General features: G+C 35.5%; 1 protein-coding gene across 2 annotated transcripts in view; it reads right to left on the bottom strand.

Annotated features, from left to right (window-relative positions):
* The window catches only part of LOC140452514 (semaphorin 5c-like), a 37,729-nt gene that overhangs the window by 9,897 nt on the left and 5,757 nt on the right, over window positions 1-22,075 (bottom strand). For both annotated transcript variants that reach the window (XM_072546825.1, XM_072546824.1), the window contains exon 3: window positions 1,767-1,889. In XM_072546825.1, coding sequence (XP_072402926.1) covers window positions 1,767-1,878 — 112 coding nt within the window. In that variant the 5' untranslated portion in view covers window positions 1,879-1,889. The remainder of the gene's footprint in view (window positions 1-1,766; window positions 1,890-22,075) is intronic.

Genomic DNA, 22,075 nt, shown 5'->3' with positions numbered 1-22,075 from the left:
TCAGCAGTTAAAAGAACGACATTACCACAGTATTTAGGAGGAAGATGACCAATTAGAAAAATATATTGTTAATTTACGAACTTATTTTCAGATTCAGGCTGAAACATCTACTTTACATCGTTCAATTGGCGCAGTATATGACACAACACCGCTTAAATTAAGGGGGCAAGAATTGCGCATAAACCACCTTTCTAAGGTGGAAAAAATGCGTACCTGGATGGGTAAACCCCTACATGGGCAAGATTATGTCGACAATACGGCATCGAACTATTGGTTGACATCAGAAAAGATGTTCCCTGAAACAGAATTATTCGCCATTCAGGATCAGGTTATTCCAACCAAAAACTACCTGAAATATATTGTCAAAGACCCTCAGTTCCAAAACGAAAAATGCATATATGGATATCAAGCTCAAGAAACCATTTAATATCTTACCGGGAGCTGCCAGGCATTTGCTGCAACTGAATATAAGGAATGGTATGACTAAATAAGAAAGATGCTTCGTTAAAAGATAGCTATCAATTTTCACTTCTCCAAATCAACCATCTCTTATAATATCAATATATTCCTGAGAGTAGTAGGCTTGAGAATGACAGCTACAAACTATATTGAGACCGCACTGTGCTCACAGACCAAACAGTATCACATAATAAACCAGATCTCATACTAGCTAATAAACTAACGAGAGAAACAACACTAATTGAGAATGGAGAATGGAAAGTATCTATTATTCTCTCTACTACTGGAGTCATTCCGCAGAACCTTTTAGAGAACATCAAACAACGGGGTCTAAGTGAAATGCAAATGCAAAAAAGCGGTACTAGATGTGAAAGAAAATTTTTAAGAGGAATTCCAGCATACCAAGCTGCATAAGGCTTCCTAAATCACGAAAAGTGCCCCCAGAGATTAAACAGAGTGAATTTTCCCCTTCTAGAGAGTGAGAGCCGTCTGAGTTAAATCTGGATAATAAAAATAACATTAATCAGCAAGGTTTTGATGTTCTCTGATTTCCATCATTTTGATACCTTAGATATCTGGGATGAAATAATTTTTCCCCTAAGGGAAATGGAAGCAGTATGACTTAAATCTAAATTTCAAATAGACTGTCGAACTGGAACTAACTCTAAGGAATGTCATGACTCAGTAGAAAAGATCCTTCATCAAGAGATAGATAACAAACTGGGTCTTCTCCAAACCAACCATCCCCTTATTATTGATATTATTGACAGTATGTTTGAGAATGACAACTACAAGCTATACTGAGACTTTCTGTACTTACAGAACAAACAGTTGTACACAATAGACTAGATCTCATACTAGTTAATAAACTAACTAAACAATCAACTCTTATTGATGTGGCGATACCTAACAACAATAGTCTACGTGTTAAATACAACGAGTACATCGACAAGTATAGAAATCTTAAGTGATAAATACAGAGTCCATAGATAATGTAAAGTAGGAACCTTCTAGAGAATATTTAAGAGCTGAATCTTAGTGATAATCTATATAAGACGGTGCAAAAAACGGTATTATTTGGGACGTTCAGGTGCGTACAAAAAATTGTACAAAACACTCGGATTGGTGCTTTAGGTGTCAGATGGTGAATAAAGTTATCATACGCCATTTTGTTACATTATTTTAGGGAAACTTAGAAGGATTAATGGGAAACTTTTAGATAAGTATGTAGTTAGTTTCAAGATTTGTATATTAAAATTGTAGTTTGGTCAGTTATGACAATATCCTGTAAACAGAAACAAACTTACCTCTATATGAAATGTATTTGAAGTCATGCTGGTCAGATAGGGCGGTGGATGAATGTAATACCAAAATCCACACACATAGATAAAGTAGAAATGTGATTTCATAAGATACCATTCTTGCATTTTCTAAAAAAAAATTATAGATATACAGACCGGCTAAGAACAGCCAATATGCTTCCAAAAAGAACTTGTATATACATACATATATATATATATATATATATATATATATATATATATATATATATATATATATATACTTATATGTTTAAATATAACATAGACTGAAGAAAAGACAATAACATGGACTGATTTAAATCATTTTTTAATCTTTCATCAGATTCGTATGATGAAAAACCTGTTAAACGCACAAAACTTCTTGTATTTATAGATTCATATTTTAATTATACCCTCGGAGACTAATTCCATGTTCTCCAAGGAATCGTGTAATGTAAGGCAGTCTCTTTAATGTTTGACGGTTTCTTTTTAACAGCTCGTTAAGCATACGGTTAATTCGTTGCAAAGAAATTGTAAAAACCAAAACCATTGGAAGCAATTCTGCGAAACAAAATATTATTGTGTGCTCACGAAAAAATTAATATAAAAAAAATAAATAAAAAAAAAAGTTTAAAACAAATAAGTATGTTAAAAAATATAATAAAGAGAATCAAATTTAAAAAAAAAAAAACCAAAAAAAGAATTAAAACTAAACAATAGACTAAATAAATACTATAAGTTAAAAAAAAACAAAAAAAAAAAAACATTAACATTTTTATCCTAGTGTGTGGGAATTTGAAAAGTCAATGTATCTATATTGGATTACAAAATGCGTTTTTTACAATTTATAAATTAAAAAAAGTCTGGTCAATTGGTTTATTACCATATACAATAAAAAAAGCATACGGTTTTCTCTCTCATTGTCAATCTTTCTTTATCTAATTACTTCTGTATTTCCCTGTCCTGTGCCCCTTTCAACCACTGTTCGTTCGTCACTGCCACAAAGTTCTCTGTGTTCACCTTTTATTATCGTATCCAGCTATGTGACCGGTCCATCGCCATTTCATTTTTACCAACTCATCTACGATTTCTCCGAATCTTTTGATGATGGTTTTTTGATTTATTTCGATTTTTCTAAAAATGTAAGGTTTTAGAAAAAAATAAATATCTACGAATCTAAGAATTTGAGACAAATTTTCTCTTGAGCCTTAATAATAGACGATTTGTCGTATTTAAACAGATGCTTAGTATAAGAAAATGTTTTACAGTGTGTTCAAAATATTATTTTGAATTGTCCTATTAGCAAATTCAAGCTGTAATAACATACATACTTTAAATGGAACATCCTGTATTTTATTAGTCTGTCGTGTGGAAAATTTACTTAGCTTTTAATTTTTATTTGAGTTTCCTATTTCTATCTCCCTTCATTTTTAAAATATTTAAAGATTTCCTAATTTGTAATCTTAAACAATAATTATAATCACCTATCGCGTGGAACACATCATATCGGCGATATACGTAGCCAAGATACTGTTAACAATAACATTTAAATTTTATCATTTCATCACATAGGATGTTTTATTATTTGAGTTGAATTTGGCCTAAATGTTACTTTGAATAATATTCTTATTTCAAATAATGGCATACCATATATTGTATTGACAATGTTAAACATGATATCATGATGGAACTACTACATAGGGCCAACATTGACCAGAAGGAGATCAGAATTATTCAGAATCTATACTGGAACCAAATGGCAAAGGTGAAGATTGAGCAAGACCAATATACGGATGAATTTGAAATCCGGAAAGGTGTCCGCCAAGGCTGCATACTCTCTCCGATGCTTTTTAATTTATATGTTGAAAATATATTTGCGGAAGCATTAGAAGACACGGAATTAGGCATTAAGGTGAACGGCATACCAATTAGCAACCTACGCTATGCGGACGACACAGTGATTATAACTGATAATTTGGAAGATCAGCAGTTATTACTTGATAGGGTGAATAGCATAGGTAAAAAATATGGCCTCAAAATCAACATTTTGAAAACGAAATATATGGTCATTAGCAGAAACCCTCCAGAAAACCCGATAATATGCATAGGTGACGATCGCATAAAACGCGTGAAAACTTTTAAATACCTTGGCACCACAATCAATGACCAATCGGATCCACAAGAGATAAAAACCCGAATACAAATGGCAAGACAAGCTTTTGTGAAATTCAGACCGCTCCTATGTAATCAAAACCTAAATTTCGAAATACGCTACAGAATGGTCAAGTGCTACATATGGTCCATCTTGCTTTATGGCATGGAAACGTGGACTTTGAAAAAAACATCTATCAACAAACTTGAAGCATTTGAAATGTGGTCATTGAGAAGAATGATGCGCATACCTTGGGTGGATAGAGTTCGAAACGATGACGTCCTTAAGAGAGCCGGCGTGGAAAGAGAACTCTTTGAATTAATTAAAAAACGCAAGATTGGTTACCTTGGGCACATATTGAGAGGAGCAAAATATGAAATACCACAGTTAATCCTACAAGGGAAGATCGAAGGTAGGAGAGGAGCCGGCCGCAAACAATTATCCTGGTTAAGGAATATTAAAGAATGGACAGGAATACACAATACAGGCGAGCTATGTCACGCCGCCAAGAACAGAATTCTAGTAATGAGATAGTCGCCTACGCACTTTGGTGTATGGCATGTTAAGAAGAAGAATATATTGTATACCGTATTCTGGAAGATATATGCAGATTCACAAGGAACCTATGTTCCTGTAGCTGGCTGTATACCATGTATCACAATGTGGAACAAGTGGAATTGATAACATGGCAACGCACGACTCTACATGAGGTTGCTGGTTCTGAGACAAAGTGTCTACGAAGACTTGTTGATAGCAACTTGCTATCAGTTGCTATAAACAAGTCCTAAAAATATGTTTAAGGGGCTATTACCACCTAGAACGCTAAAAATGGCAAATCTTTAACAATTTTTTATATCTTATCTAATATATGACAATCAAACTTTTTTTATATTATTATACAAATTTTTTTTCATTTTTTCTGTATTTTAAAGATGACGCCAAACATTTTTCATTCAAAAATTACTGCTCCATACCTCCAGCTATGAGATAGCCAATCTGAAATATAAAATTTGAAAAGATTTTTTAAAAAGATGGACTCTCACTTACGTGAGAGTTTATTAAAAAATTGAAAATGCTTGAAAAGAAACAAAATAGAGGACATTTTAAATAATTGATAAAGAACTGACCATTTTTTCGATATTTTTCAATCACAAAAATTTTATTATTTTTTTTTTCAAATTGTGGTAAATCATCATAAAGAAAACCTAAACAAACAAAACGCATCAAAGTTTGGCAAAAAAAATAATACTAAAATTTTTGTGACTGAAAAAAGTCGAAAAAATGTCCAGTTTGCGAACAATTTTTACAAATTTCCACCATCTTATTTCTTTTTAAGAATTTTCTGGTAAACTATCTCGTAAGGGCATTTGTTTTTTAAAGCCCTTTTCGAATTGTATATTTCAAATTTGTCGTTCCAGAGATTAACTGTCCGATTCGATGCAGTAATTTTTGAACGAAAAATTTTTGGTCTCATATTTAAAATATCGGAACAATGGAAAAAATAATTTTTTTGTAATCTTCAAAAGATGTATAGTAGGTAATAAAAAAAAAGTTTGATTTCCATATTATATAATAGATAAGATACAAAAAAAAATGTTGAAAATGTGTCATTTTTTAGCATTCAACAACGACAATAGTCCCTTAATGTATGAAATAAGTATTTACTAAATAACCGGTGAACTTGGATATAGGGAACATTTATATGCAATGAAAGATAATTTAAATGTATTTCATTATACAGTATAGAATACCGGGTATGTTATTTAAAATAAGAATATTATTCAATGTCACAGTAGCCAAATTCAACTAATTCACTTAGTCACTTTGAATAATTTCTTTAGAGAAAGCATACATGTCTTCCAGAATACGGTATATAATATATGATATGCTATTTAAAATAAGAATATTATTATTGTTAACAGTATTTAGGCTAGGTATATTGCCGATTTTTGGTGATATGTACCACCACGGTATACTTGATATAATTTTTAAAGCTTATAAATTAGGAAATGTTTAAATATTTCAAAAATGAAGGGAGATAGGTATAGGAAACCCAAATATAAATTCGACAGTAAATCTTCCACATGATAGACTAATAAAATGCATTGTGTTTATTTAAAATAAGTACGTTCTTACAACTTGAATTTGCTAATAGAACAATGTAAATTTTGAACCCACTGTAAAAAATTTGTTATAACAAACATCTGTTTAAATATATGATAAATAGTGTATTATTAAGGCCCAAGACAAAATTTGTTTCTAATTCTTGGATTCGTAGACATTTAATTTTTTCTAAAACTTTACATTTTTAGAAAAATTGAAATAAACCAAAACACTCTGTATTTAGGTATAGGAAACCCTTATAAAAGTATAGCTTATTTTTTACGGACAATTCAAAAATGTCATCATTTATAGGTAATTCCATAAGAAACAATATAACTTTCATATACCAGTCTTTTTTGGAGCACCCTGTATAATTCAAATTACTTTTAAATTGTAGTGTTAATGGCTCTGTATAGTTTTGTGAAGAAAATTTTTTAAATATTAAGTCGTTTTCCGTACAGAGACCGAGGCTATATAGGATAGACCACCCCGTATATATACAGGTTGTCATGACGAACTCTTCATATTTCTACCTCGTATGGGGTCCCCTATGGGAAATAACAAATGACCATTAAAAAGTGTCTGTTCCCATTGTTTAATAATATACAGGGCAAGTTGTGAATTTTGAGTCAAATTTCTAATAACTTTTGAACGGTAAGTTCGATGTATCTCCTATTTTGGTCGAACATTACACTATTACCACCTAATCAACTGATTTTTTCAAACTAGAGAAAAATCAGGTCTGGCTTTAAAAAAATAGTTCGTTTTGTTGTATTCATATGTAAAAATTTCACCCTGTATAAGGTTTTTGAAAATTCTTATAAGAATTTAATAGTCGCTAGTCGAAAGAATTGGAAAGACAATAGTGGCAAAAGAAATAGCTCTTTGCGCTTTCATTGACATAGAGGGAGCATTCGATAATACCTCTTTTGAATCCATAAAAAGAGCACTAGTAAAGAGGAGCATTGAAGTCTCACTAATACAATGGATTCAGTCAATGCTAAAAACGAGAATCATCACTGCTAGTATTGGAGGAGAATCTGTGACTGTGACAGCGGTAAAGGGGTGCCCTCAAGGGGGAGTATTATCGCCTCTGCTGTGGTCTTTGGTTGTGGATGACCTTCTCACTAAGTTGCATGATTCTGGTTTTATAACCCAAGGTTACGCAGATGACCTAGTTGTTACAATTAGAGGCAAGCATGACCAGACTATATCTAGTCTCATGCAAACTGCTCTTAACGAAATTAAAAGTTGGTGCTCGAAAGAGGGCTTAAATGTCAACCCCAGTAAAACGACATTGATACCTTTCACAAGGCGACGTAAATACAATTTACAGGCTCCAACTATGAATGGCATCACATTAGACTATTCCAAGGAAGTAAAATATCTGGGGGTAACCCTAGATCAAAAACTCACCTGGAATAGTCATATTGAAAAAATTTTATCCAGAGCTTTGGTGGCAAGTTGGACCTGCCGCAAGACGTTTGGAAAAACTTGGGGCCTACAACCGAAAATGACTCTCTGGTCATATAAAACAATAATTAGGCCCATGGTCACATACGCATCATTCGTATGGTGGCCAAAAACACAACAAACAACAGCTAACGCCAAGCTTCAAAAAGTGCAGCGGCTAGCTTGTCTGGGAATCACAGGGGCAATGTCAACATGTCCCACTGCAGCTCTAGAGGCGATGCTGAACCTTCCTCCCTTGCAGTTCTGCATAAGGAGGGAGGCAGTAACTACCGCCTTAAAACTGCGACAGACACAAATAATGAAACCTGGAGATCTAGTTGGCCACCTGAAAATCTTAGAAGAAATTCCATTGGATTCTAAGGACATGTCGACAGATGTTATGCCAGTCAAATTCGACTTTGAAACACCCTTTGAAGTGGTCATAAAAAACCACCAAATGGATGAAGAAACTGAACCAAAAGTGGAAGAAGGTTCACTCGTATGGTATACGGATGGATCTAAGATAGATGAAAGGGCAGGAGTGGGAGTTACTGGGCCCAATTTCAGGCTATCTAAATCTCTTGGAAACGCCCCAACTATCTTCCAGGCAGAAATACATGCTATAGACATAAGTGCCCAAGAATGTCTCAACCGAGACACCCGTAGGGCAAGAGTCCTTATTTTATCAGACAGCCAAGCCGCCTTAAAGGCTCTAAAGTCATTTACATGTGAGTCGAAGTTGGTTTGGGACTGTAAACAATCTCTCAAGAAGCTGGCGGAACGCAACAATGTAACTGTGATGTGGGTGCCAGGTCACAAGGGAATTGCAGGAAATGAGGAAGCTGACAGCCTCACAAAAGAAGGAGCTAATACCCCATTCCAGGGTCCGGAACCCTTCTGTGGACTATCGAAAAGCCACATCAGAGAGGAACTCCGTACCTGGGAACTCAATCAACTAAGATCATATTAGTCTAACACACAACCGCCTTCTCGAAATGAGTAAAAAAGATATCAAAATGGTCACTGGCCTTCTCACTGGTCACTGCCCTCTGAGATACCATCTCAAGAAGATGGGCAAATCAGATAGTGAGAACTGTCGTTTCTGTCACAATGAAAAAGAAACGGCAGAACATATACTATGCAACTGCGTAGCACTGTTCTGCAAAAGACTAAAATTCCTAGGAGAGGTCAGTCTGGCGTCCTCTGACATAGGAAACAAGTCACCTAGGAAGCTAATCAACTTCATCAGAAGTATTGGCATTCTAGAGTTTAACTAGATTAAGGTATGCACAAAAGATCTCTATAGGTCGAAGTGCGGTGAGGCCGCATGGCCTTAACAACCTCACATAATCTAATCTAATCTAATCTAATAAACTAGACAAATAGGCAAATACAATGGCATATTTATTTTTTCCCCACACAATTACTTAATTAAAAAAAAATTAAAATTTACTGTGAATTAAAAGTTTGGCAAACTGAAGCACAGAAATTTTTGGTATGAACAAAACGAACTAATTTTTTAAAACCGGACCTGATTTTTTCCAGTTTGAATCAGGTTCGGTTTGTTTGTTAAATGTTTAATTAAATGTTTGTGTCAAATAAGAATTAAATTTTTGCCAGAAAAGTTACATTTTTTACATCGGTGGTTCACTTTGCTAAACTTTTAATTCATAGTTAAATTTAATTTTTTTACCTAAATAAAAATTAAGTAATCATGTGAGGTAAAAAATAAATATTGCATTTTAATTTTCTATTTGTCTAATTTACAAAATTCTTATTAGAGTTTTTAAAAACTGCATACGGGGTGAAATTTTTGCTATGAAAAAACGAACTAATTTTTAAAGCGGGACCTGACTTTTTCTAGTTTGAATAAATCAGTTGATTAGGAGGTAGTAGTGTAACGTTTGACCAAAATATGAGATACATCGAACTCACCGTTCGAAAGTTATGACGAATAGATTTAGTTACAATTCACAACTAGCCCTGTAGGTATATTATTAAACAATGGGAGCAGACACGTTTTAATGGTCATTTGTTATTTCCCATAGGGCCTCCATACGAGGTAGGGTATATACAGTTCCTCATGACTCACCCTGTATGTCGGATTATACATTAAATAAAAATTTGACCACAAAGAATCAAATACCTTTTATTTTCGGCACACAGTCATCCTTTAAATGCCTTTACGACACATATGGGGCGTAATGCACTGTAACGAAGGTTCGCTACGAGGCATATACGACTTGTAACGCAGTCAACGTAATGTTACGATAAAAATCCTGGCCTAAAAATAACTGTAAAATATATGATGACTAATATTCTGTTTTGTTGTAGAAATTTCGCCGGAGGTTCTAGATTCAAATTATGGTGAATTCTCCAACTAGATGCTTCTCGATTTTTCGATGCAAGACAATGCGATCTTTCGATGCTGTTCTAGTATATCAGGATTTCGTATATAAATACATTTTTATATGGAGGGCCAGTTAATTCTCAAGACCCGCGCTCGCGAATTTGTTACGTACGGATATAATAAATTATTGTCAGATAAGTTAATATAAATAAAGAAATAAATTAAATCCGTAAGTGTTATAAATATTGAACCTTTTAATAAATTCACAACAAATGGTGCCAGAAGTGAGATCGAACATAAATTAGACTTATAATAATAATACAAGTGAATATTTGTAAATTGTGAAAATGACGACGATTTATGAGCTGACAGTGACTAATTTAAGAAGACATCTCGAAGACAGAGAATTAGCTTCTACCGGAAAAAAGGCTGAGTTAGTCCAACGACTAAAGAACGCTTTGCTAGAAGAAGGACTAGATCCAGAGACTTATATATTTGAAGATGCTATCCTCTCGTCGATTTCGAAAGTTTCTGGTGATGTAGCCAAAGTTTCTGGTGACATCGCATCATTAGAGAACAAAGTTTCTGGTGACATCGCTTCATTAGAGAACAAAGTTTCTGGTGACATCGCATCATTAGAGAACAAAGTTTCTGGCGATATTTCGAAAGTTTCCGGCGACATCGCCTCATTAGAAAACAAAGTTTCTAACGAGATTTCTTCGCTGGAAAGCAAAGTCTCTGCTAACATCTCTTCGGAAATCTCTAAAGTCACTTCTGAGATGTCTGCCCTGGACGATAGAATATCTTCGTTAAAAAACCAAGTTGCTGCCGATATGTTGGCCTTCGAAGAAAAGATATGGAAAGAGATGGAAAAGAAGCTGGAGGAAACAGGGACGGCAGAGAGAGGAAACAATCCAATTACAGTAGAGGCAAACGAAGACGAGACGAAATGTAAGTTGGAAATACGGCCGAAATTTGAAGGAAGTGGAGGTTCTGTCCATGTGAAAGTCCCAACTTTCGATGGAAAATCGTCATGGAACAACTACATGAAACAGTTCGAATCAGCCGCAAGAGCAAATGGATGGTCTGAAAAAGAAAAGGCGGTAAACCTGACTATCGCTCTTCGAGGAGATGCCTTAGATGTGCTTCAGACCATAGCCGTAGAGGAGACCGATGATTTCGAACAACTGAAGAAGAGGTTAAATATGCGATATGGCCACGAACATTTGGAGCATGTATATCAGTCGCAGCTTAAAAATCGTAGACAGAAGAAAGATGAGGCTCTTCAAGAATATGAGGTAGATATTGCCAGATTAGTACGATATGCTTATCCAACAGCTCCCGAAGACATGATGGAAAAATTGGCCGTTCAAACGTCTATTGATGGTCTTCGTGATCATGAAATGCAGAGAACACTGCGATTAGCTCGTCACAAGACGCTGGTTGATGTCCTATCCGCCGCCCTCGAATACGAGTCAGCTACGCAGGCCTCTGGCGGGTACAGTAAAGTTAGGACTGTAAAAGAGGAAGGAGATGAAGATAAACTTGACCAGCTCGTTAATATGATGAAAAGCATGACATACAAGAAAACGAAGACCATCAGATGCTGGAATTGTGGCGAAATAGGACACGTACGAAGCTCCTGTAAGCACCCTAGGTACGACGCAAATCAAGAAACTCACCATCAGGAAAACTAGAACGGGTCAGCCTTAGGGGGGCAGCTTCGACCCAGAACTTTTCCAAAGACCCTCTCATACTAATAGCTTCTTTGAAATGTCGTGAAGATAGTGTATATGTAGATGGAGACATAAATGGTAAAAAGCATACGTTGTTGGTGGATACCGGAGCGACCAGAACCATTATACGCCCGACAGTTATAAACAGCCGAAAGAAACTGTTACCAACGAGGTTGCGACTTCGGACCGCTACAGGTGAAAATGCCAACATTCATGGAGAAATCCAGGTACAATTGGGAATTGGAGCAGAAAAGTTTGTCCATACTGTTATAGTTGCTGACATCGAAGAGGATGTTATATTAGGGATGGACGTAATGAATATGCATGGATTCCAATTGGATTTTAAGAATAAGGTAATCAAAGTTGGCAACGAGGAAGTATTTCTCCATCCACATAATGACAACACTGTGCAAGGAGCCATTAAAGAAGATACAGTCGTGCCTGCGAGAAGCGAAACGATCATAGTAGCGCGGCTACAGGGAATTGTGGACGAAGGGAGACCTGTTATGATGGAGCCTTGGAACCACGACGATGAGGTTGGCCGTGGAATCATAATTGGAAAGGAATTGGTGACTTCGGCTAAAGAAATTCCTGTGAGACTTATCAATGTCAACGACTACCCAGTGACCATCAAGAAAGAGACAAAGGTAGGAACTTGTGTACCTGTGACATCCATAATCCGTCAGGCGACAACATCTGATAATTCCAACGACAAATTCGACCAAATGGTTGCAGTTGCAGGACAGTCTCTAAATCAGATGGAGAAAAGGAAATTAAGGGAATTTCTTCGGCAGTATCGTGATATTTTCGTACCGAAAGGAGGAAAGACGGGAAGAACTACCGTTGTTAAGCATAAAATTGATACTGGTAATGCTAAGCCAATTCGTCAAACAGCTCGACGATTACCACAGGCGAAGAGAGAGGAAGCTGAAACGATTGTTCAGGAAATGAAGAAAGACGGGGTGATAGAACCTTCTACGAGTCCATGGGTCTCTCCGGTGGTCCTGGTTAAGAAGAAAGACGGAACGACGAGGTTCTGTGTGGATTACCGTTTGCTGAACAACGTTACCAAGAAAGATAGTTATCCTCTGCCTCGGATCGATGACACATTGGACACATTGGCTGGAAGTAAATTGTTTTCTACTTTAGATTTGAAGTCTGGATACTGGCAGGTAGAAATGGACCCAGTCGATAAAGAAAAGACAGCCTTCACCACAGGATCTGGATTGTGGCAATTCAACGTTATGCCATTTGGACTTTGTAATGCTCCTGCGACATTTGAGAGGCTTATGGAAAATGTGTTGAGAGGGTTATCTTGGAAAACATGCCTGGTTTATTTAGATGACATAATCGTCTTGGGGGAGACATTCGAAGATCATTTGAGGAATTTAGAAAACGTTTTTAATCGACTTAAAGCTGCCCAATTGATGCTAAACCCCAAGAAGTGCCAGCTATTTCAAGGTAAAGTCAATTATCTGGGTCATATAGTCAGTAAAGAAGGAGTGGCCGTGGATAAGGGAAAAATCGATTCCATTAAGGAATGGCCAAAACCAACTGACAAACATCAAGTGAGAAGTTTTCTTGGACTATGTACTTACTACCGGAGGTTTATTAAGAAGTTTGCAGATATCGCTAAGCCATTAACGCGACTTACAGAGGAAGCAAGAGAATACCGCTGGGATATAGACTGCCAAAATGCCTTTGAAACGTTGAAAAAGCATTTAATAACAGCACCAATTTTAGGGTATCCACTGCCAGAAGGAGAGTTCATCTTAGATACGGACGCAAGTAATGTGGGAATTGGAGGAGTGCTGTCTCAGATTCAAGGAGGACAGGAACGAGTTCTCGGATATTTTAGTAAAGTTCTTTCAAAACCTGAACGGAATTATTGCGTCACGAGAAGAGAACTTCTGGCAGTAGTGAAATCAGTAGAGCACTTCTATCAATACCTCTATGGCAGAAAGTTTCTAATCCGAACCGACCATGCCGCCCTTAAGTGGTTGATGCAGTTTAAGAATCCAGAGGGTCAGATAGCCAGGTGGATCGAACGACTCCAAGAATACGATTTTAAGATTGAGCACCGGGCCGGAGTTAGCCACAGAAACGCTGATTCTCTTTCCAGAAGGCCATGCCCAGCAGAGTGTTCCCACTGCAACAAAACGGAATCCAAGGAAGCAGCAGTGCTAAGAACGACGATTGTCAACGACGACTGGACGCCTACTAAGATAAGGGAAGAACAAGAGAGAGATCCAGTTATACAGAAAATCCGAAAATGGAAAGAGGAAAACCGTCGACCACCTTGGCAGGAAATATCAAACCTATGCTCAGTAGTTAAGACGTATTGGGCCCAGTGGGACTCATTTATCATCGAAGATGGCTTGCTCAAACGAGTCCTGGAAAATGATGACGGTTCAGAGAAGAGAAGACAGTTGGTGATCCCAAAGAGCAGAATAGCCGAAGTACTTCGTCAGTTACACGACAGTCCATCGGGAGGGCATTTTGGTGTAAGGAAAACCCTTCAGCGAATTCGGGAACGGTTTTATTGGATGAACAGTTCCGACGATGTAAAAGACTGGTGTAAGAAATGTACTATTTGTGCCACGAGTAACGGGCCTTACCGAAAAAGGAGAGCTCCTATGAGACAATATAATGTTGGAAGCCCGTTTGAAAGAATAGCTTTGGACATCGCTGGGCCATTTCCAGAAAGTGAAAATGGAGGCAAGTACATGCTGGTAGTAATGGATTACTTCACTAAGTGGGTCGAGATTTACGCACTTCCAGACCAGAAGGCCGCCACCGTTGCAGATAAGTTGATCCAAGAATATATCAGCCGATTTGGAGTGCCTTTGGAGATCCATAGTGACCAAGGCAGGAACTTCGAAAGCGATCTATTCCAAGGAATATGTGATAGACTAGGCATGAAGAAAACAAGAACTACAGCATATCATCCGCAATCTGATGGTATGGTAGAACGGATGAATAGGACAGTTGGCAAATATTTGACAAAGATGGTGTCCGATCATCAGCGAGACTGGGACCAATACCTTCCGTTCTTCACAATGGCCTACAGATCTGCTGTTAACGAATCAACAGGCCAGACACCAGCGAAAGTCCTATTCGGACGCGAAATGCGACTACCTTGTGATCTAGAGTTTGGGTGTCGACCTGGAGAAGATGTAGCAGGTGAAGATTATGTGATCGAATTACGAAGAAGAATGGACGATGTACATGAGTTGGTCCGTTCCCACCTTCAGATCGCTAGCGACCGAATGAAGAAACGGTACGATACACAAGCCGAAAAGGGTTGCTTTAAGAAGAACGACAAAGTGTGGCTGTATAATCCCAAGAAGCGAAAAGGTTGTTCTCCCAAATTGCAGCAGTTTTGGGAAGGTCCATACCTCATTATGGAGAAGATCAACGATGTCATCTACCGAATAAGCAAGATTCCGAAGGGAAAGCCGATGATAGTACACCATAACCGGCTGGCGTCTTTCGAAGGTGACCACGACGTAGATGAAGAAGTGGAAGTAAACCAAGTCCACGATGTGTCTGACCTCACGTTTGAGGAATTCATGGGTGCCTATGGAGGTACCGGTAAAGCGAGACATCGTGTTACCACTGAAGAAAAGCAAGATCTACTCGCGCTCCCCGATGACTACTCGCTGGCCCTCACCATCCCGGCCAGTATCAAAGACGCACCAGGGTTGGCATCCGTCTTTCGAAGGAAGTTTGGTCGAGTTGCAGAACTTCAATGCCAGGTGCCAGCTCCCGGTAAAACCTTGAAACTCCAAGATGCATCACGTTACCTTTTCTACCTGGTAACAAAAGACACTGCCCGTGACCAACCTACCTACCGAGATGTATGGGAAGCCTTACTTCAATTGAGAGAGCACGTACTAGAGTCCGACGTGCAAAAGTTAGCCATGCCAAAGTTGGAGTGCCGCCAATTAGATTGGAGGGTTATCCGAAATATGGTGGAGGAGATCTTCAAAGACACCGAAGTCCAGGTGTTAGTCTGTTGCAATCCGCATAGTTACTGGTGCGGAGAGAAAACCGTCCCTTGTCATTTTTATACAACTGGAAGTTGTAAAAGAGGGTCCAGTTGCCGATACCAGCATACAGTTCCGGTTCCAGTCCCGACAAGGTTCCAGGAGGAACCATCTTTTAAGAGGGGGGCAATGTTACGATAAAAATCCTGGCCTAAAAATAACTGTAAAATATATGATGACTAATATTCTGTTTTGTTGTAGAAATTTCGCCGGAGGTTCTAGATTCAAATTATGGTGAATTCTCCAACTAGATGCTTCTCGATTTTTCGATGCAAGACAATGCGATCTTTCGATGCTGTTCTAGTATATCAGGATTTCGTATATAAATACAACATTTTTATATGGAGGGCCAGTTAATTCTCAAGACCCGCGCTCGCGAATTTGTTACGTACGGATATAATAAATTATTGTCAGATAAGTTAATATAAATAAAGAAATAAATTAAATCCGTAAGTGTTATAAATATTGAACCTTTTAATAAATTCACAACAGTAAGTTTATAAATATCTATTAACGCAGCTGTGGTGTTAAGAAGTAGGCTTTTAGTAAGTACATATTTAAATTTTGGTATTCTCGAATAAGCCTTAACAAAATTTTCACCAGCCCCACTGCGCTTCACTTAAGAGGTAGCATACATTGATCCACAGGCTTCAGTATACATGTGAAACAATTCACAGACCATTGAAGAACAAAACATGAAACGATAGAATGATCAATCCTTGTAAGAAAGTGGTTACATGGATGTAAAAGCTAGGCAATAATGGAGCAAATAGACAACTTTAGAATCCAAGTTGGCGAAATGAAATTTCTCAGAAGAGTCAACCGAATATCTACTCGATCATTGAGAAAACAAAAGAATACAGAACACAATGGAAGCAACATATAAACAGGATGAAAATGGACTAACTAATAAATAATAAATTACAAACCAAAGGAACAAAAAGTGAAGGACGTCACTTAAAAAAATAAAGCGAAATTTGTGAATTTGCGAGAGCACTTGTTTATCCAGAGTTAAAATTGGTTGAATTTATTTTGTACGTGCATTTTGCTCAAAAAATTTTACTTTCATTAAAAAAGTCTTCCACTACTTTTGTGCAGCACTATATTATACTACAAAATATTAATAGTATAGGAAAAATAATATCCTTGTTGGTACAAGATAAAAGCCATAGGCCATAGTTTCGCGTTTTAGTTAATATTTTATTTAAAACTGGAGCAGCAAATAATGAATTGAATAGTACATTTACAATTCCCCTCTGTTTTAAATTTATCACTAGATCTAAACAAATTATCAAAATACTTAGAACTAGTTCAAAATACAAAAACAATATTGTGAAATATTAAATTGTGATGAAATAAGAATCATGATAATAATTGGCAAAGTTACAGTAACTTTTTAAATATTGTTAAAAATATTTAAGTTGCATTTAATGTAATCATTTCTTGTAATAATACTTTCATTGTTAATAATAAAGATTGCTAACTTTGTATGTACATAGTTAAGATTTAAATCATAATAAACATGAAAATATATTTATATTTTTCCTAGAAATTATTACTAAATTAACAATGACAGATCTCAATATTTTGAAAAGTCTACGGGATGTGACAATTTGAAAACGTCCCACACTGTCTACTGTCAACCTCACTTTTACACTGTTACATAACAAACAAAGCACTGACGACCGAGTATCAACGGAATAACTACAAGAATAATAAAACATTAATGGGAAAGGTACAATATAAAAATTGCCCCACGTCAAGAGATCAGATGGAACGGAAATGGGATACTCCATTCAGGCCAACACATTTTCTTGTATAGTGTTTTTAGTAATCCATTTGTTATAAACCGTTCGTAGTGAATCCAATTGGCTTATTGTACATTTTCCATTTATTCATGATACCCATTCCAGAATTTTAGAACCCTGTACCAACTTGCAAAGGTCTAGTGGACTGGTACCATGGTTTTATAGGCCTGCAACTTAAGTCTCCATGACACAGCCCTAGTATATGCAGGCTCAGTACGGAAGTCTGTTATGATTCTACGATAATTTCTGCTTGTGTTTCGCAGTACTTCAGCCCTATTAGCGCATGTCCATCCAATATAAATTGCCCAAATAGTGTAATAGTGCTTGACAACGATTCCTATCATTCCCGACAGATTACTCAAATACCAAATACATATTCAAAGACAAAAACAACTTATTGAAGTTCTACCCACGAAAGAATTTAACAAATTATACGCACTAAGTATTGCCCAAAAACATGGACACACTATAATGAAACCTCCCCTATGTTTGTGTTTTCAATCGTATAGAGTTAATTTGGGGACAATTAAAACCAAGTATAACGATTGCAAATACATTTCCTAAATTTGATAAGAAGGCAATTGAGGTAATTAAAAAAGACGTCTCTAATATTATCGAAGAAGAAACAAGACTGGCAGAAACGAATCGTCAAAGTGATCAAGGTTGAATAATACTATAAGACTTCAGCACTTTAAGCACTTCCACATTAATGGTGGAAATCAATTTATTATTGAATTAAATGATGATAGTGACAAAGAAAATACGGAAGAAGGGGAAAGTGAATTAAGTGTGTAAGTATTTTAAGTGGTTCCTTGTTAATTGTGTTGTGAAATTAATATTCCGGCAAATTACAAATCTAATAATGAAGACTCTCCTTTAAAATTTTTTTTATAGTTTTGGGTTTCGTATTTTTGAAATAAATTAAAAAAGAGCGCGGACATGTTTGCATTTTTTGCTGAATTTTAAAAATTTTGAACTGTGTAATTACGTTAATTTTAGATTTAACTCAATTTTTATAAAGACCTTTTAGTATCAATAATTCTAACAATAACAAGAGTAATTAAAAAGCTATTCTTTTTCAATGCAAACATGCGGTAAGATGGAGGGTCACTGTAAGGTAAATGTAAATAAAAAATGGTTAAAATTAATTTTAGCACATACGATATGTCCTGATTTAACGGTATATACCTAAGTAAAAAATAAATAATTTTAATTACATATTTAATTACCAGAACAGCCAGCCGCCGCACTTTCTTTAAACAGAAAAATTAAAATCTAAAAATCTCAGGGTGCTACTGACTTACCGCAACTATACAACCTAATGACATAGAATTCTGCATAGAGAATAAGAAACAAGCTATGTATGAGAAATAAAGAAAATGTAAGAAATCAGATCAATTATATAACAATTATTGAAAGATACCGAATCTCAATGAAATTATTTAAATCACTATCTGAAGCAGATGTCTCCTCAGATCATAACTTAAGATAACTTGTTGATCAGTGACCTACAATTCAAACTTGAAGCATAAAATGTCAACAATCGACTCATAAACCGAGTGTATTAAAAATAAGAGCCAAGAAATTATACAGAAGCTAAAAAAATTTAAAGTTCGTGTGACCTTCTGGCAAATGTCTAGTTTTAGGGTTTTCAGCCGAGATCGACGGCTTTACGTGCACTCCGAAGCACGGTGACGGCTTTATAATTGAAGAGCTTATTGCAACATAATGGTAAGCCACAATGTTACAAAACAAAATTCTATTTTATTGCATTATGTATATAAAGAAACCTGTATTAACCTACAGAAAAATTATTGAGTGATTATTGCAGTAGATGACGGAGTTATTGCTGAATCGTGTTATTCCAATCACCCGTTTCTGTTCACTTTTTCATGGTAAGCCACATGAAAATGGCGTCGACTTCAAGTACGCGTGCTGAATTAAGTGCAATTTTAAGCGAAAATAGCAGTTTAAATGTAAGTTTTATTGACGATAGTGATGATAGTGTAGCAGACAAAGACTAAAGGCCCAGTAGCCATGATTTTTCGTCTAAATCTAGTGAGGTGGGCATTTTCTCTCTTTTTTTGGCTTACCATGTTTTTGTAAAAATATATTTCATTTATATTATATGAAAAAATATGGTATGTCATGTGGCTTATCGAGTTATTAGTATAAAAATTTTGGAATATTCATAAATTCTAGAGTCTAATACAGTCATGTTTTTTGTATTCTAGGATAAATTGCAGGAACCCATACCTATGGTTTCCAGAGGTAACGAGGTAAATCCAGAGAAGAAAAAACCATCCAGATGGAGACAAAAAAATGAGGAAAACTATTATCGAAATGAAAGAAAAAGAAACCGTAATTTGGGACAAGAATATGTTTCGAAAAAAACATAAGACGATTTTTAATTCACGTGAAATCGGCGAGCCGTGTAGTTGTAAAAATAAATGTAGGGAGAAACTGCAAGGTAATCATGAACATTTATTTACGAGATCTTGGGAGTTGGTCTCATTTAATCTTCAACACAGTTATCTCTTTGGGAGTATCAGAGTAAAAAATAAGAATAGATCGTACAAAAAAAAAACAGAAAAGTAACATTTCTAGAAGAAAATATACTGCTGAATATTGGGGCTAAATTGAATATTGGGGGAATAAACGGGGCTATGGTTCCTATTCCTGACATGAGAGGTAAGCACAAAAACAGACCCAATAAACTTTCAGAGGAACAGATTCAGTGAGTAAAAGCTCATATTGAATTTAAATAGTTTAATTGTCACAAAAATTGGGAGCTTAATGACTTTATCGATAAAAGCATCTATCCGATATCAATGAATCGTTTTGACTACAATATCAATTTAATACAGTGCCATGATATAACTACAGATAAGAATAAAAAAAAAACGAATATTTGTATTAAATCTTCACCTATTGTTATTTTATGTCTCTGGCACTCATTTTCAAAATTATCTATAAATTATCTAGCAATTTCTTTGTCTCGAAATTTATTGAAAATAAACTGGCTTTGAATTGGAGAGATTAACAACTTTCTGTTCTCTTTTGTCTCCAGTTTAGTGGTTAACCTATCAATTAGTCTAATTAAGCCTGCTTGAGTTTTCTCTGTTTGTTCTAACGAAAATGGAGTATTTATTGGTGTATTTTTTTACTAATTCCTCTAAATAACAGTTTTTAAAAACAAAACCATAATCTTTATCTAAATACAAATTAGAAAGCTCAGGAGTTAATGTAATTGTGATGTTCCTATACTGGCCCACTTTTGTTGCCTTTTAAAAAGCTTTACTTGCCTTTTTAACTTTATAGTGTCAAATGACTCTTTATGATGTATGGTGTAAATTTTGTAAGTTCGTTGGGAACAAATAAGTAATATTATCTGCTAATAATCAAATTGTTCAAGATGCAAAATGCATCCGTACCTGTTTTGTTGACGGATCTTTACGTTTTCAAGGTGACAAAAAATCAATTTATAATGTTAAAATTATGGTCAGAACTTGAGTAACAAGTAGACAAACCATGTTTTCTTCTTAAAGAACAAATTTATTAATTAATTTAGTATACAATTGTAAAAAATAGTTATTTATATTTACATACCTTAAAGAAAATGGATTTTAGTTTTTTCCTCCAAATAAAATTTGATTAACGGTAACAAATAATAATATATAAATATAAAATTTTATAAAAATCGATCCAGCCGTTTCGGAAAAGTATGCTAAAATTGCCTTTATCTATATATCGTCCGTCGGCAAGCTTAAAGAAATACCACCTTTAGTCCAGACAAATTAAGATATTTTTTTCTACCAAAAATGAGCAAAAATATAATGTGCAGATAATTTGGAATTCGGTTTCTAATAAACTTGATTTTTTTGTCTTTAAAAGTAGAAAAGTTAAATTTTTCTTTCTTAATATTTATTGTGTAATAATTTTAACTGAATAAGTTAAAGCTCATATTGAATAATATGAAGAAGGAATATCTGAACTGCGATATGACAATTACAGGACTGTATACAGATTTTTATGTGACCTGGTGTAGAGAACTGAATATTACGCCAGTTAAAGAAACTGCATACAGAAAAATATTTTGTACTGAATATAACATGAGACAATCATTAAAATAAAGACAGCAAAAGACGCTAATAATATAGATCAAGAAAAAGAGTTAACTACTTTATTGAATTTACACATAGCTCGCGCTGATGCGATGCAAATTTTGCTAAAAACTGAAAAAAACGAATGAATTACAAACAAGTTAAAATTAGTAATCTCGTTTGACTTACAGCAAAGTATGCCTCTGCCAAAATTAACCACTGGTCCTACATTTTACTGTAGAAAAATTCGGCCTTATAACTTAGGGATTCACGACTGTACCAACGACAAGGGATACATGTACTTATGGATCGAAGATCAAGCTAAGCGCGGAGCGGATGAGGTTACTTCTGTTGTGATGAAATTTTTAGAAGAGCGAAATGTTATGAAGAGCTCGTTATTTTTATCGATAACTGTCCAGGTCAGAACAAGAACTGGCAATTAATGGCTTTTTGGTTGCAGTTAGTCAAGGAACAGACATTTAAACAAATAAAACATCATTTTCTGGTTAATGGGCATTCTATTAAGCCAGCAGACCGGGATTTTGAACAAATTGAGAAACGC

The sequence above is a fragment of the Diabrotica undecimpunctata genome, chromosome 10, assembly GCF_040954645.1.
Source record: "Diabrotica undecimpunctata isolate CICGRU chromosome 10, icDiaUnde3, whole genome shotgun sequence".
Taxonomy (NCBI): domain Eukaryota; kingdom Metazoa; phylum Arthropoda; class Insecta; order Coleoptera; family Chrysomelidae; genus Diabrotica; species Diabrotica undecimpunctata.
This window is presented reverse-complemented; position numbering and strand designations above follow the sequence as displayed.